The following is an 18,025-nucleotide window of genomic DNA, read 5'->3' as shown; positions in this document are numbered from 1 at the left end:
TGGCAATGATGTTTCTACACAAGCTTTGGCTGATTCAGGGGCAAGCATTAATTTGATGCCCTATTCATTCTTTAAGAAGCTAAATTTACCAGCGCCAAAGCCGGTAAATATGAGAATCCATTTGGCAAATAAAACAATTATTCATCCACAAGGCATATGTGAAAATCTCCTTATCAAAGTAGACAAGTTTATCTTCCCAGTAGACTTTGTGGTGGTGGAGATGAAAGAAGACCCCGAAATACCAATTATTTTGGGCAGAACATTCTTAAACACCGCATGTGCCCTAATTGACATATCCGAGACTACTTTGACATTAAGAGTGGGTGATGAGTCGGTGATGTTTAAAGCTAATCCAGAGATCAAGCAAGAAGAAGAAAAGCGAGAAGAAATCTCATTTATCCAATTAGATGATGAGGTATTGCAAAAAGAGCTTGATATTTTATTAAAAGAAGACCCAAGTAAGTTCACACTACACTCAGAAGAAGTTTCAGATGCTGACAAAGACTTGGAGGAGCTAGAAAAGCTACTGGAAGAAGCCAACTCAGAAAACACTCCAGGAGTGATCGAACACGATCCGACTCGTCGAGTCGTCATAATGGACTCGACGAGTCCAGTCGATCTGGATAGAAACTTGACCAAAACTGATCTGTGTGTTGACAGTTCTTCACATACCCTGGTTTCAGTTACTGTTTATGAAGAACAATTGGCAGAAGAGGAAAAAGGAATGGAGGTGCAACACGCCAATGTGGCATGCATTGATACGATGCCATTTGGAAAAGGGTTAAGCACGGGAAAGAATGCAGGAATAAAGGATAGGGAGGAAGAAGCTGATCACCAATTCACCACTAAACCTAAAGCACGGACCATCATGAAATATGAAGTTATCAAATTTAAAGAAAAGGAGGTTCAAGAATTGGTGAAAAAGAAGAGGGTAAAGCAGAAAAAGAGAAAAAAGAAAGCCCAAGCAACTGAAGATGAAGCAATGAAAAGGAGAAGAGACGAATTGAAGAGGGCTTACAAGACAAAGATTTACGCTTACAAGACCAAGTATAAACCACAAAAAGTGAGGCGTACATTCCCGATGCTTGAAGATGACAAAACGTAAATGGGAAGGAGTCTAGCTAATGACTCCTCAAAAAGAAGCGCTTGGCGGGAGGCAACCCGTTCAATAGAGTTTGCTTTCTTTTACTTGTTAGTCTTCTTTTTATTTTTCGTTTTATTTTCCATTCGTTTTTATTCTTAAATCTTCTAAATCATCGGGCATGTCTGCTTGAGAGTTGCATAGCTTAAGTGTGGGGTGAAATGATTCATAATAAACAGAAAAATTTTCAAAAATATGCAAATTTTTAAATGACTCGCCGAGTCTGACCACGACTCGACGAGTCCACATGGAGTCCAGAAAAGCATTTAACTTCGCGACCAGACTCGGCGAGTCTAACCACAACTCGACGAGTCGGTCTTATTTACAGAAAAAAAATTAATTTCGAAATTACTTTTACATCTGGTAAATAGGGTTTTAACCCTAAAAATTCAATTTCAACATCACACTCGCCGGGTACCCCCATTCGCAAACACTCTCAAGCATTCAAAGAAATCCTCAAATTCTTCTTCAATTTCTCAAGGTTTAAACTCAAAAGGTAACAACTTTCTTCTTGATTTCTAAAGAAAATGAGAGTATAAGGCCATCTATGCCTGCAATTGCATGTAAAAAACCCGTTTTTGAAAAATAATGAAATTCTAGGGTTTCGATTTTTCATGAATATTGTTGTTTTGAATGCTTAGTTTGACCTTATTACTTAGTAGGAAGTCCTTGAACAAAAACCCTTGACAGAAATTACAAGTTTTAAGGTCCAATTTCATGCGACCCGTCGACTGACTCGTGCAGGTTACGTGACTCGTCGAGTCAGGCATGGACTCGACGAGTCCAGTCGATTTACAGAAACCTTCCAGTTTTTAATTATTTTCTGTGTTTCTGGGTTTTGTGTGTTTATTTTGCAGAAATCATGTTTAGAAGAGGACAATCTTCAACTGGTAGCCAAGGGGAGTTTCCATGGTTAAACTTCCCGCAAATAGAGTCCGCTTCAACAATGCGGAGGTGGAAAAAGAAGCTTGCCGACATTAGGAAGAAGGAGGTGTATGTACCGAACAGAATTGATTGGGAATGGCTGCAGAGCGTTACCTATGAAGAAGAACTAGCTCCTTACCTTTTGAAGGAGTTCCAACATGAAGGCAACAGCATGGTGTGTGATGGGTGGAGCCGGGTCTTCCGCATGCAAGAGCCGGTGTATTTGGAGCTTTGCTTGGAGTTCTTTTCCACGGTATCTTTTACCGGGGGAGTGGATGTGTATCACCCGACGAGCTTTACTTTTTGTCTTGGGGGCGAGTATCATCAATGCTCGGTGGTGGATCTTGCTTGCCGGCTAGGGATCTATGATCAACCGTTGGTTTCTACGAACCTCTTTCGGGCTTTCTTGGCAAACACTCATATGGCGTTCCCCGATGGAGTCACGAGCACGGGTTGGTGGAATACCATAGGAAACAAAGTCTACATCCCAAAGTCTGCACAAGAAGGGAGCATCCGATCCCCGACTCACCGCCTCATTCACCGCCTTATTTCCTCCACCATCAACCAGAGGAAGGACGATGACAAGGTTTCCAACCTTGATGTTTTTTACCTTTGGAGCCTTATCACACCAGGCGTCTTTTGCAACATTCCATGGTGTATTGCTTCGTACCTTTCGGAGGGTGCGGTCAAAGATCGCAAAACATCGCGCATCAATGGAGGCATGTTTGTCACCCGTTTGGCTAATTCATTCGGGTTGATGAACCGTGGTGCCTGGAACCTCATGACTTTGATCCCGACACCCCCATTTAATCCTATTCTTTTCCGCAGGGCCCGAATTATTGAAGACTATGGTGGTGGCCATTATGCCATCCCAAATGATGACCCGGTTGTAGGTCCTGAAGCACCGGGAAGGAGGGTGCGATCGCGAAGGGAAAGGGATATGGAGGATGAGCCGCCGGTGATTCCGGTCGAAAATGAAGATGTACCAATGGATTGGTACAATGTAGAGATGAGGCGGATGCAAGACCAAATGGCGCGGGGGCTAAATTTTAGCAATCAATCCCACATACGACTTTTTGACCACTTCCATATTCCACATATTGATGGTGGGAATTATCCATATATTCCATCGTGGGACGAGAGGATTAGTGCACGCCATAGCGGAGCGGGAGGAAGTGGAGCCAATAACGATGATGAGGAGGATGAGGATTAATTTTTGTGTTTTTGTGTTTTTAATCAAACAATTTTAATTTGTTTTGTTTTATTTTTTTTATTTATTTGGTGTGTATGCTTTAAGATTTTATGATTAATGGTTGTTTGCTTTAGTATTTTTCAGGAATGAATTATGCTTGCTTATTTAGGATGGGTTAGAGATGTAAAGCATGGATGTTTTCTAGTGTGAGAGCGAGTCAAGGAAGCGAGTTTTTAACGTCAAAGTGTCAAGTCCGGTCTTAGGAGTGTGAGCGATTGAGTCTGCATGTGAGGAAGCGTTAATGAAGTTGTTATGGACTCAAACAGTTGCAAAATACCAAGATTTTTCGTTCAGTGGCCTACTCGACGAGTGCACTAATCAGACTCGCCGAGTCGCATTGTATTTCTACATATTCTGAGAAGGCGCGCTGGTACTCGACGAGTCCATCCTAAGACTCGACGAGTCGATCATCTTTTATACCGATGGCCTGCTGATTTGATGCTACTACTTATACCACTTGCATCCTTCCACTTCCATATCCATTCTTGAAGATCTTATGCCGATTTTCGCATGTTTAGAGCGACCCACACGATACATGGATGAGATTGTTCCCATGTATGAAGTTTATTGAAGATGGAGCTTAAATGCGAGTGATCAACCTATCGACTGCTATCACAGGGGAGTTTGTTCCGATTCCCTCTTTATTTTTATGTTTCTATGCATAGTATGCAATGAGGGCATTGCATCACATAAGTGTGGGGTAGGGGGTTGGTTACATAATAGTCAATTTTCAAAAAATTTGCATACCAAAAGGATTATTTAGTATTTAATTAGAAAATTTTGGTAAAAATTAGGATTCCATGTTAGATTGTGTTAATAATTGCATGACAACCCAAATGTTTAGTTGAGCCTATATACGTTCTAGTGCATTTGTGGCTTCCTTATTTCAGTGAAATCATGAGACAAAAACACGACCTCGCTCAGCCTGAGGGATGCAATATGTTTAGCAGCCTAAACCTGAAATGTATCCAGGAAGATTTTTATCATTAGCCAATAAAGGTTGAAGTTGAGCGCCCCTGCTTAAGCATGTAGGTTTTGAGTGAAAAAAAAAAGTGAGAAATACATGAAAAAAAAAGAAAAAATTACAAGAAAAGTTATAAGAATTTTGGAGCATCAAAGTTAAGTATGAAGTTCAAAGATCAAAATTCCAGAAATCCAAAAAGTTGAAGATACCAAAGAAATCAAACAAAGGTGGTGAATTCAAAGAGATCAAAGATCAAATTATCAAGGAAGTGAAGAATTCAAAAGAGCTCCATAGTGGTATCGAAAAGTTGTAATTCTAGATTATGTATGCTTGGGTTGCTCAACCAAAAATACCTTGAGGTTAAAGAGGTTTTCTGAGGATGGATTCGGAGGGTTGCATAAAATGAGCATAGTTCGGGGTGAGTGGGTGAATGTTTATGAGGATTGTGAGTATTTGGAATATGGGGGGTTCTTTAGGGAAAATTTTAGACACAAATGCATGCGTTGCGGTCTTGGCGTAATGGCTGGGTTGGATTGGAGTTATTATATGTGATTCTAATTCAGTTTTGCTTGAGGGCAAGCAAAAGACAAGTGTGGGGTATTTTGATATGTGCATATTTAGTGTGTATTTAGTATAGTTTTTTATTCATATATTAGCTAAATTGTTGCATATTATGGACAAAAGGTACTTAAAAGTGTTAAATTGTGTTTTTCAGTCCAAAGATGAAGCTCGGGAGCAAAAGGAAGCAAGAGAAGCGGTTAGAAGATTAAGAGTGGAAAGAAGAAAGAAAACAGCCAAAATAAGGCTTCTACTCGTCGAGTTATCTCTTGACTCGACGAGTCCGGTCGCGGATTCAGAGAGATAAGCATTCGGAAGTCAAGACAGTTATCGCGATACGGAGAATGTGAGAGGGACTCGACGAGTCACCACTTGACTCGACGAGTCGAACCGCTTATTTAAAGATAATTCCACAGATCGAGAGGAGGGAATTCTGGGAAGTTTCAGAGGTGTTAAGCTGCGAATAAGAAGCCAGAAGAACCCTAGAAGTCGACCAAAGAAGCTAGAATCCAATTCCGGGAGTAATTAAGGCGTAATTTCATCATTCTACTTAATTCTCTTGTTTTGTCAATATGATTAAGCAACTTGAACTTATTTGTTTGCTGTTATTCACCTTAGTTATGAACTAATTTCTTTATACTTCTGTTTGGGGATACAAAGTTGACAATATGGGTTGATTGATTGGTAGGATTAATTCTAAGTTGGTGATTAATTGTTATATTAGCTTGCTAAAGAACCTTGTGTATGAATGATAATTTATTTTCTGTTAATAGGAAGATAGTTAATTAGCATGAACATCTATTAATTATCGACCTCATATGATAAGTGACCACTAAATCATATGTCTAGGATTAATGAATATGAAACTAGGATTAATAAGTAAATTGAGTAAATTCATGTGCAAGCTTGTAAGATGATTATTGAACAAGAGGCTAATTAAAAATAACAATTTAATTAGCTATTGCAAGTCTAACTTAACCCGAATAATTAATCTAGTAAATATAATTAAGTTAAGCAATTGGCCACTGTTTGAATTAGTTTATTTGCTAAGGATTAGGGTAGTGAACACAACTTAATCACTTGAATCGGTAACCAACGAAAGAATTAATCCATTGCACTATTACCTTAAAAGCAACCATAAAGTTAACCGAGTTGAACTAAACAGAAGTTTCTTTCCCATTATTGAATCTAGTTAATTTGTTCTTTTCTAGCCTTGCATTAGTTTTGTTTAACAAGTTTCTAGTCTTGTAAAACTAGAGAAAAACCCTTATTTGCTAAAGTAATTTAGATAGAATTAGTTTTTAATTTAATTTGCCGTTCCCTGTGTTCGATACCCTGCTTATTTAGCTATACCACAATTGATAGGTTCACTGCCTTTTGTGTGTTATTTGATAATTAAAAGTAGGTTTAAAACTAGTGGGTTTTACACACATCAGTAACCAAGGTTCTAAAAAACTCATCATGGCTCCAAGGCTTGTGCCTGCCGCCAAGGTTTACCAAATGTCGCCTTAACTCATATATATATATATATATATATATATATATATATATATATATATATATATATATATATATATATATATATATATATATATGAGTAAATTGCTGAAATCGTCCCTGTGGTTTGATCAAAATTGCACGTTTGGTCCCTAACTTTTTTTTTGCACTCGGATCGTCCCTGTGATTTGATTTTGTTGCGTTTTTCGTCCCTATGGTTTGGTCAAAATTGCACGTTTGGTCCCCAATTTTATGTATGTAAATGATGAAAAACGCAACAAAATTAAACCACAGGGATGATCCGAGTACAAAAAAAAAAAGTTAGGGACCAAACATGCAATTTTGACCAAACCATAGGGACAATTTCAGTAATTTACTCTCTCTCTCTCTCTCTCTCTCTATATATATATATATATATATATATATATATATATATATATATATATATGTGTATGTATGTATGTATGTATGTATAAAATATAATAATAGGTTAAAATACATATAAAAATATTAATTATATACAGAACCACCACCTTAAGTCACGCCTTACAAGTTACAAACGACGTAGCTCACGAAGGCTCCAAAAAACTTGAGGTTTTACATTGCCTCCAAGTCACGTCTTATGTTATTTAGAACCTTGTTTGTAACTAGTTATCCAATAAAATATTATACTTCCACTTATTTTTTCATCCAAATAAATATATTTTGATTTTTATATTTTTTTATTATGATTCTTTATTTTAAATTAAAATAATGTTGACATCACTATCTTTGCTCTATTAGTTATCTTGTTTTATTAGCCGTCATATTTATCATTTCCTAGTTTATCTAAGTTTTCTTTTTGTTGAGTATAAATAGTTTTGGGATGTTTGCTTTCGTGAAATGAATAAGAAAACACAAATTACAATTTTCTATCAAATTTGTCATGGTATCAGAGAGGTTTTGGAAGATCTGATCAGATTTGATGACTAGAGGTGGAGAAAAACCCTGTTCCTCAAGTGAGAAGACGATATTTCATCACCATACTTTCTCACCACAAATGATCACCCTAGACAGAATTCTGTTGGGGAGAGTTTGCTTCGGGACGAAAATTATAGCGATCGGCAATGTGAGATTTCTAATGCGCCGCTTGCCAAGAACAAAATTGACTTCATCGATGGAAGCTTGCCCATGCCAAAAGAAGACTCAGTAGACCTGATGAACTGGAGAAGGTGTAACGCTATGGTGAGAGGATGGTTAATCAGTGCAATGGAAAAGGAGATCAAAAGTAGTGTAAAAATGCCATAACAATTTGTGACATATGGATGGATCTTACAGAAAGATTTGGAAAAGAAAACGCACCACAAGCTTATGACCTTAGAAGAAAGGTCACGACAATACATCAAGATGATTTGACTGTTTCTACCTACTACACGAATTTAAGAAGTATTTGGGATGAAGTTCAATCTGTAAGCCCCACACCGACTTGCACACGCAATGGATGTTCCTGTGATGTTACAAAGGAGTTTTTGAAGATACGTGAGAAAGAGAGATTGTATGACTTCTTGATGGGTTTAAAGGAGGAGTACAATGCGGTCAAAACACAAATATTGAGTACTAATCCTTCACCTAACCTAGGTGTCACATACCACCTAGTAAGTCAAGACGAGCAACAACGACAGGTTGCGATGGCCCATTCTTACGGGAACGACACAACAACTTTTCAAATTTCAGGAAAACCCAACAATAAAGATTTTGGGAAGGGAAACTCTCAGTCATCGAATAGCAAAAGAAAAAACGATGACCGTTGGTGTAAACACTGTTAGAAGTCCGGACACACGATGGAGGGTTGTTTTGAACTTGTTGGTTACCCGAAGTGGTGGACACCGAAGGGAACTAAACCAAAAAATAACAAAGCTAAGTTATCACCATGTGCTGCTGCAAAAACTGCTAATTAGAAACATATGCAAAACATAATGAAAGAATACTATAACAAGTTACTTAAGCATTTACATGCCACACAAGTCAAGGAAAATGCATGTGCCACTGCCAATATGACTAATAAGATATCTAATCTTGTTAGTCCTTAGATTATTGACTTGGGTGCTAGTGATCACATTACCCGCCATGAAAGTTGGTTGAAAATGTGAAAATTAATCCTTACTATACTTCTGTAACCATTCCAAATGGAGAATCTGTGGCTGTTAAAAAAATACGAAGCGTTCACCTACCAGATGAGTTTAAACTAAGAGATGTGTTGGGTGTACCAGGTTTTAAATGTAGTCTCGTATCTGTGAGAAAAATCACTCGGGACTTGAACTGTTTTTTGACCTTTTTCCTGGATAAATGCTATGTACAGGACTTAGTCTCGAAAAACCTGATTGGGACAGGTAGAGAGAAAGATGGATTGTACTATTTTGAGCCATTTCGGGGTAAAGAGGTGGCCATGTCGGTTTGGAGTAAACATGAAGTTTGGCATAAAAGATTAGGACATGCATCTGATGCAGTCATCAAGAAAATACCGTAGATAGGAAGTATAGGAGGTTCTAGTTATGAATTTTGTGATTATTATATTCGCGCCAAACAAAGCAGATTACCTTTTCCTCTTGGCTTTGCAAAAACTACTATTTGCTTTGATTTAATTCATGTTGACATTTGGGTTCATTATCATCATGCTTCTTTTAGTGGTTCACATTACTTCTTGTCTATTATTGATGACTATAGTCGTGGTGTCTGGGTGTATCTCATGAAAAACAAGTCTCAAGCATCATACTACATGACTATGTTTTACAACATGGTTGAAACTCAATTTGAAAAACGTATAAAAAGGATTCAAACAGACAATGGGTCAGAGTTCCAATCTAGATTTGTCCTAGAATTTTATAAAGTTCATGGAATCCTCCTCTAGACCTCTTGCCCATACACCCCTCAACAGAACGTGATCGTCGAAAGGAAACATTGACATTTGTTATAAATAGCTAGAGCCTCTGGTTTCAAGCCTCTCTTCCAATTGAATTTTGGGGGGAATGTGTGCAAACAACAGCGTACATTATAAATAAATTACCCACCCCAATTCTAGAAAACAAGACCCCTCATGACATACAATTAGGAAAGAAACCAACATATGATCATTTTAGAGTGTTTGGTTGCTTGGCATATGCAACCGACAAGTTTAGTGAAAGAGGGAGAGCATGTATCTTCTTTGGATACCCCAATGGACAAAAGGGATACAAACTGTATGACTTAAAGACCCTCAAGAATCAATTCACTCGTGATGTAACCTTTATAAAAAATGTCTTTCCTTTTGACGACAATTATAAAGGATATAAAAACATTGATGATAATGTTGGATTAGGTGTCTAAGCCCATAACTATAATTGGTATGTACTTGAATTGATAGCAACACAGTCCTTTTGGGTTGCCCTTAAACCTAGCAACCGGACAAGGAAATTATGAAAGGAGAGATATTAATTTATTATAAGATTAATAAATTAATATAAATTAATTTATTAATATGTTAAAAGATTAATATATTAATAAGAAATCATTATGTTTAATTAACTGTTAGCCAGAAATTAATTAGAATTAATTTTGGGGTTAAAAGAATTAATTTATAAAGTGCAGGGACTAGTTTGTAATTAACTGATAGTTGAATGGAAGGATCCAGGACCCCCTTGAAAGGAGGTGGACGAAAACCCTAGGGGAAACCCTAGAGAATTCGTCCAAGGGGTACAAGATAAGGCCCTTGGGTTTTGCTTAGGCCCTAAGCAAAGGATAACTAGGGTTTCCCCTAAACCCTAGATCCTTCAATTAGTTAAGGAGCCTCCTGGTTCACATTTGAGGACACTGATTTCTTTGGAAGAAACCCTGGGCGAAATTGCATACTCCCTCCCCTCTCTCTTCTACTTTCCCTCTTGCTAGTTTGGGCATGATTCCATTAGAGGCATTACACTTGTGGTGCTAAGCTTCCAAGAAGATCAAGATCAAGATCAAGGGAATTATCAACTGTTTGTTATAACAATTGAAAGGTATGTAACTCCCAACCCTAGTTTATTATTTTCGAAAATAGCCTCCTCCTCTAGGGTTCTTGTTTTGCAATTTAAAGTTGTATGTTCAATAGTTAAAACATAGATCCAAAGTAGGTTGCATGTGAACTTAGGAATAGTTTTCTAGTTTATTTGTTTTACCTAAATCCCATCAGTGGTATCAGAGCCATTGTTTGTTTTAAATTGAATTGCTGTAATTGTTGAATGGGAAAATGTCACTGTAGCCCCACTAACTTACAAGTTTTGGTTTAAAAGGTCCCTTATTTTATTTTTTGGCTTTAGAAGGGCATAAACTAACATTTAACCGGCTAATTTGGGATTATGACCCAATTCAACCGGTTTGCTTGCCATGTCATCATCCAAGTAACCTACTGAGTCAACTCACACGACTCGGTTTACACTTCATCGACTCACCACCGAGTTCACTTACTTGGGCGCTAAGGGTGAGGTGGTCCCCTACTATATAAATGGATGGTCTCTTGGACAAAACCCTAACACTTTGTTACCACTTCCGGCCAAACACAACCCGACAAACGAAAATAGAATACTCGTGTTCCCTTTCACTGTCTTCCATGGAGCCTACCCCACCACCATCACCAGATACTATAAACTCCAACAACTCGATTAGCTCAAGAGACAGGCTATACTTGAACGATTTGCACACGATTTTCTGCGATTGTGGTGATAAAATAGTCAAGCAAAAAGGTGAGGTGGAGCGCATGAAGGAGGAGATGGGTCGCGATTACCTTCATTCCAGGGTTGATGTCCTGAACATGCAGCAAAGGTTTGACAAGGTTGAGAAGCAGATTAAAGCTATTGCGTTGTTGGTTGTGGGTCTTGTCGTGGTGATGCTCCTGCTAATGATTCTCATCATTCACTTGATAGTCAGCAAGTGATTCTCAAGGAGGTGAATAGTAGTGGTATGATAATCTAGTGTTCGTCTTAATCGTCTATTATGTTTAAGGTTTTTATTGTAATATATGTTATTAGGATTGTGTGTGTTCGTTTGTGTTTGTGGTAACCGTCTATGATGTTTGTGGTAATCTAGTGGTGGTTGTTTATGGATGTTTTTTGAAGTCCTGGGAACATGTAACAGACATTTTGATATTATCTTGATGAAATGTAAACACCTTGAATGCGTTTTGATTTGTTGGGATCAATGTTCTTGATTAAGACTAACGATTTGGACACTTGGTTGGCTTAATTAATGAAAATTAATTGTTGTTGGTATACCAACTGTGACAGATGTTAATGAGGTAAGACATTGGGGTAATTTCGTCAAGGGGTATTTTCGGAATTTACAATTTTTAAGAACCTACTTCCTTACTCGGCTGGGATATTTTCGTCATTTGCTCTTTATAAGTACTTTACCTCCTTTACTCGGCAGTAGATCCCATTTCTTTGTACATGTTCTTGTTTGCATTTTGAAGTTAGTAGCTCTCGGAAATAACGAAGCAAAAATGGTGAAATGCTCATGTGGATGTTTGGCCATAATCAGAATGTCTTCCACTTCATCAAACCCTGGAAGACCATTCTATGCTTGCCCCACTAAGGTTTGTTTGACTTTCTTTATCAGGACATTGTATCCCATAATTTATTTGTTTTTATCTTTGCATTCTACACTTCTAACTTCTAAATTGATTTTGTTAGGGACCTCGTAATGGTTTTATTTGTTGGGTAGAAGAAACAGACACTAAGAATATGAGTGCTGAAGCAGTTATGATTGCAGGATTGGCTAGGTCAAAAAAGAAGCTTGAATCAAAGATTTGGAAACTGAAGATGTCTTTAGTTCTAAGTTGGAATATTTTCTTTGGCATAATTGTGTACAAGTTGTAATTCGTATGTAGCAGTTTTTTATGTCCTTGTTAAGGAAATTGTTATGGTTATTTACATTATCCTTGTAATGACTTTCAAGCACTAATGTCAATAATAGACATCAATGCCATGTTCACTTAGAGTAAATGGGACCATATATATCCAGCACTAATGTAAATAATGGACCCCAATACCATGCACATCCATAAACACAACACACCATCATTAGGACATTGAAACCTTTTGCATACATAACACCACAGTGAGTTCATAACATAGTAATTTAAATAGTACAGAACATAAAATCGAAACACTTAATCCAACATTGTTTAGCATAAGCAAAGTGACTACATAACACCACAGTGAGTACATAACATAAAATTGAAATACTTAATCCAACATTGTTTAGCATGACCAAAGTGAGTAGAAAACATCAAATTAAAACACTTAACCCGAAATCAGTTGTCATAAACACATTGACTACATAACGACATTGACCACACTTAACCTATTCTAGTTCCATTGGCTTGTCAATAGTGTTGCCTTCCTCATTGTTACCCTCAACCCGTGTACCAAGTTTTTTCTTCAAAATTCTTTCCGACTTCTTTCTTGTCTTCCTACCATTGGTTCCTTCCCCAACTTTTCCATTACTGCCGTTTTTACCCCTCCCTCCTTTATCATCTATAACATCATTTGCCTTCTTACCAATGCTTCCTTCCCCAACTTTTCCATTACTGCCCTTTTTACCCCTCCCCCCTTTGTCATCTATAACATCATTTGCCTTCTTACCACTGCTTCCTTCCCCAACTTTTCCATTACTGCCCTTTTTACCCCTCCCCCCTTTATCATCTATAACATCATCTGCCTTCTTACTACTGCTTCCTTCCTCAACTTTTCCATTAATTCCCTTATTACCCCTCCCTCCTTCCTCATCTTTCATACCTTTTGCCTTCTTAGCACTGCTTCCCTCCCCATCAATAATGTGACATCCCCATTTTCACGGCCAGAAAAGACCGATGTTGTTTATGCTTTATAAAAATCAGAGTACTTCATTTTATAAAAATGTTGCGGAATTTGTTCCCAGAAAAACATGGTAAATACGTTATTAAAACATTTTCGAAGAAACGTATTTATTTCATTTTAAAACGTTTGGGATGTCATCGTTAATACATAAACATAAGCATAAATAGAACTTACAATTATTTACACTAGTGATCTACATCTCTTTAAATCTCTCAGTGTAATGTCACTTCATATCAACACCTGTGATATAAATAAACTGAGTGGGTCAGGTTGGGAAACCTGGTGAGTACATAGGGTTTTCAACCCACAATAATATAATTATTATGTTTAAACAATCAAACAATCAACCCAATTACCCATCCCCATTATCTTCTTTATTCTTAAGGATCTACCCTAAGAATCAGCTATTTCTCATTCATTCATTCCTAAGGATCATCCTAAGGAAACAACATGAAGTCCATTGTTGCCAATGACACATTGGTCAAGCGCAGCTGCTAATACTGTCACTTAGGCTCAGCTGCCAGAATTAGGACATTTTCTATGAGGCGCTTCTGCCGGTATTGACCTTTAAACACTACTGTCATGGTCATAAGGCTCCCTATTAGGCGCAACTGCTGATACTATCCTTAGAGCGCAGCTGCTAGGACGTTTACCGTAGATCTAAATCATCTACGGGTTGTGGCGCAGCTGCCAGTGCTCATCTATAGGGTACTAGGTCCACTGCTGCCAATGTATACCTATAGGGCACTAGGTCCGTACTACTAATGTTCCTCTATTTCAGCTTTTATCCATCATCATTCATCTACCCATGTTTTACCCAACATATCTTGTAGATATAAAATACTTTATACAGTTTACATCATTTAAAACATGTATAAAAATCTTTCACCAGCATAGACAGCAAGTATTCAGACAATATGCACACATAGCACGTAAATTTATAATAAAATACTTCATATCTATGTGTAAGATGAAAGTAACTATGCACTCACCTGATTAGGTGGTGATTCCGAACTCAGACAGCACTTCGTTATCTCAAAACAATTTTCCTCGACAAAACCTAGTATCAATACCACTAGGGTTTAGTTTTTAACGTTAACCACGACTAATTAATAGTCTAGCTATTATTACTATTATATAAGCGTTAAATAACACTCAATATAACTCATAATAATAGCCCAAATAATTATTTTAAGGTCCTAATAATGTTACTATAATTAAATAAAATCTATATTAAATATAGTATAGGCGTAGCTCACTTACAACGAGTTTTTATTAAAAACCGGGCTTTGCTGGAGCAGCGTTTCCAAGCCGAAAGCTTTTCTTCTCGGAGCCGTCGGGCGCTCCGGGGCTTTCTTCTCGTGCTAGGGAGGTTCCATAGACTTGGGAGGGGTTTAGGGAGGCTAGAGAGAAGTTAGAGAGAGAAAGAGAGGCTTATGGTGTGAAGAAAATATGAGGAGTTTACCCTTGTATTTATAGGAGTTTTATAGTAAAGTAGTCTCTAAGCTTCGTCCGTAACTTTTGCATACGAGCTCCGTTTTTGTCTGTCTTTTTACCGTTGAGTTCCTATTAATGAGATCTTCAACTTTCATTTAGACCTCGTTGGCTAATTCTCATTCTATCTCGGATTTACAAAACTGTATCGAATTCGTCGCGCTCGAAAAGTAGGGACTAAGCTTCGTCCATAACTTTCGCATACGAGTTCCGATTTTGTCTGTCTTTTTACCGTTGAGTTCCTATTAATGAGATCTTCAACTCTCATTTAGACCTCGTTGGCTAATTCTCATTCTATCTCGTATTTACAAAACTGTATCGATTTCGCCGCGCTCGAAAAGTAGGGACTAAGCTTCGTCCATAACTTTTGCATACGAGCTCTATTATCGATGTTCTTTATATCCACGCGTTGGTATTTACGAGTACTACAACTTTCATTTAGATCCCGTCGGCTAAAAATCGACCGATCTAAAATTCAGATTTCGGGCTGTGCACTGCTATGCTAAATCTTAGAAAAATCATAACTTCCTCATACGAATTCAGATTTGGACGTTCTTTTTATCGATGTTCTTATTTTAACATATTCTACGACTTTCGTTTAGATCGCTAAGGCTAAATCTCGCTCTATCGTAAATTCACTATTTACGCTTCCCGGTATCGTGCCGGTTCTGTCGCGAAACTTCAACGGGTCATAATTTCTTCGTTATAACTCGGTTTTCGGCGTTCTTTATATGTACGAAAACCTTGTAACATACTCTACAACTTGATTAAGATTATTTATTCTAAATAATCTTTTGTAGAAAAGTCGTTTTCGACCCCTATTGCCTCTAATTTGACTAGCCCAGATTTGCGGGCGTTACAAATAGCATCTGATCTCTTCCTTTTCCTTACCTCTAGTTTTGTTGGATTTTCATATTTAGAACATGTAACCTTGTTATGTCCTGCTTGTTTGCATACACTACACATAATCTTTTTCAAAACCTTTGACACAGTATGTCTAGCACCCCTTTCACTTGAATCTTTTCTTCTATTAACTTTAGGTCTACCTGGCATTTTTCTTTTCAATGGTGGAAAAGGTGGAATGAATTCAGTAGGTGGCCACATGTTGCTACCATTCATCCCACGCATAGGATACTTGTAGGTGGTCTTATAAATTGCTCCATAGTACATTGGATCCACATAATTACCAACATCACTGTTAAGGTATGAGATTGTTGCAACTGAATGCACACATCTATACCCATTTAGTTGACACAATCTACATGAACAAGTTCTCCTATCCACATCCACAACGTAAGACTATGCCAAATTCCTTGTTTCAAACTGGTTTAAACCAGTAGGTAAAACCTGCCAATACCTGATGCAATGGTATAAAAATTAGGGTGTATAGTGGAAAAACTAAATAAAGTATTAATAGAAAAGAAAAAAAAACCTTTGAGCTCTTTTCAACAGATTCAATAGGATTGTAATGGTTGGGCATGGTTTCAAATCAGGCCATGAACAACCTTTGATGGTGAGATTGAATTGCCTCTCCATAACATACAACCTAATTTCTTCTAACATTGTGATTATTGGTTTTTCCTTGCATCTCTAATGACATTGTTGAAGCTTTCAGATAATCCATTTTCAACTGCATCACACATCCTCCCCTCTCTAAAGAAAGCTCTACTCCATGACTTTAGGTTCTTTTCCATAAGGTAGTCAAATGCTGCAGGATTTAGTACTTGTATTTCCTTCATTGCTGCATTGAATAAAGGTTCAGTTGATGCTTTGCAAGCTTTCCAAAACATCCTCTCATAATGCACACCACTGAACCTTTTCCTAAAGTTGGCAATAATATGCCTTGCACACTGTCTGTGTTCAGCATTAGGCATTACTTCCTTCACAACCTCCAATAGCCCCTATACAATTTAAATTCATATGGTAAGAAATGGAATTTTATTAACAAGAAATATGAAGTATAATAAGTGATATACCTTATGTTGATCTGACATCAGGGTGATACCACTACCATCATCAACTTGTAGATCATCTTGAAGATTCTCCAAAAACCATTTCCAATTTTCTTTATTTTCCACACACACAACTGCCCATGCTATTGGGAAAATATGGTTGTTAGCATCTCTTCCTACGACACATATCAATTCTCCACTACATAATCCCTTTAAGAAACAACCATCCAGGTTTATTACTCTTCTACAACTTCCTTTCCAACCTTGTTTCAGCCCCTCAAAGCATATGTAAAACTTACTAAAATATGTCTTCCCATCAGGCATACTGTTGACATCCAATTTGACAGTTGATCCTGGATTGGATCTTCTTATCTCTTCACCATATGACCAAAGCTTGGCATAATGCTCAACTAGTGTACCTTCAATAAGTTCAATTGCATATTTCTTTGCTCTTCTACACTGTCCCATACTCACATCAATTCCAAATTTTTGTTTTACTTCTTCCTTTAGTAGCCTAACACTCATTTTTTGTTTTTGTAAAAATTTAGATGTGAAATGGCTACCAATCCATACAAGCTTACGATTGACCCTATTTTAAAATTTCTAGCACAATTATGGTCATCTATAAGAGACTTAATCTGAAATGAATTTTCCTCACTCATCCATGAAGCCCACAATCTAAACTTGCATTGCCCTGAACAACATTTAACTAAAAGCCTCCTACTATCATTTTTTGTAGCACAATTGATATCCTTTAGCAATATCATAATTACACAACATATGTTTTAATTGTTTAGGATTTTCAAATCTCATTCCTAACACAGGTTTTTGTTTTTTCCAATGAACATTTTCATTAAAAGTTGTTGCCTCCTCATGAATTGGGTCGTGTTCATCCATCTGATCAAATGGATCTTCATGAGATGGATCCTCTTGAGGTGGAGTGTCTGGAGTTGGTTGCTCCTTGGGGCAGAGCTTGTTCAAAAATACATCATTCAAGGTCTTGTTCATGGGGATGCAATCTCCATCTTCAATGTTGTCGCCAAATCACCTTGCACTTGTACTTCATCTAGGTCAATGCCTCAGTCTGTCTCAACATGCAACTCTTCTACTACTTCACCTACACCAGAAAACTTGTCCTCGGGGGTGCATACTTCAGCCATCTCATCAACAATCCATTGATGAACATGAACACCAACATGATCCATGTACACAGAAATTACACAACCAGAATCATACCCTACTTCGATAAACTCCTGGTAGTCTTTCTCAGTTGCTATTATCCTCGGTCCTTTAGGGAACTCGATATCGGGCATGCAAAAGTACACATCAACACATGTCTTGTTTGCGAATCTATGAATGAACACTAGAAATTTGTTTTTG

General features: G+C 37.5%; 1 protein-coding gene across 1 annotated transcript; it reads left to right on the top strand.

Moving 5' to 3' along the window:
- The first annotated feature begins 7,640 nt into the window (after positions 1–7,640).
- Positions 7,641–8,141, top strand: LOC111883769 (uncharacterized). The gene has a single exon (XM_023880087.1). It carries the CDS (start codon positions 7,641–7,643, stop codon positions 8,139–8,141), a length of 501 nt encoding a protein of 166 aa, XP_023735855.1.
- Positions 8,142–18,025: the final 9,884 nt, after the last annotated feature.

This window comes from Lactuca sativa, chromosome 7, assembly GCF_002870075.4.
Source record: "Lactuca sativa cultivar Salinas chromosome 7, Lsat_Salinas_v11, whole genome shotgun sequence".
NCBI classification, from domain to species: domain Eukaryota; kingdom Viridiplantae; phylum Streptophyta; class Magnoliopsida; order Asterales; family Asteraceae; genus Lactuca; species Lactuca sativa.
This window is presented reverse-complemented; position numbering and strand designations above follow the sequence as displayed.

What these genes read in the sequence shown, in the direction of transcription:
- LOC111883769 (XM_023880087.1), top strand. Translation starts at nt 7,641, where the DNA reads ATGGATCTTACAGAAAGATTTGGAAAAGAAAACGCACCACAAGCTTAT.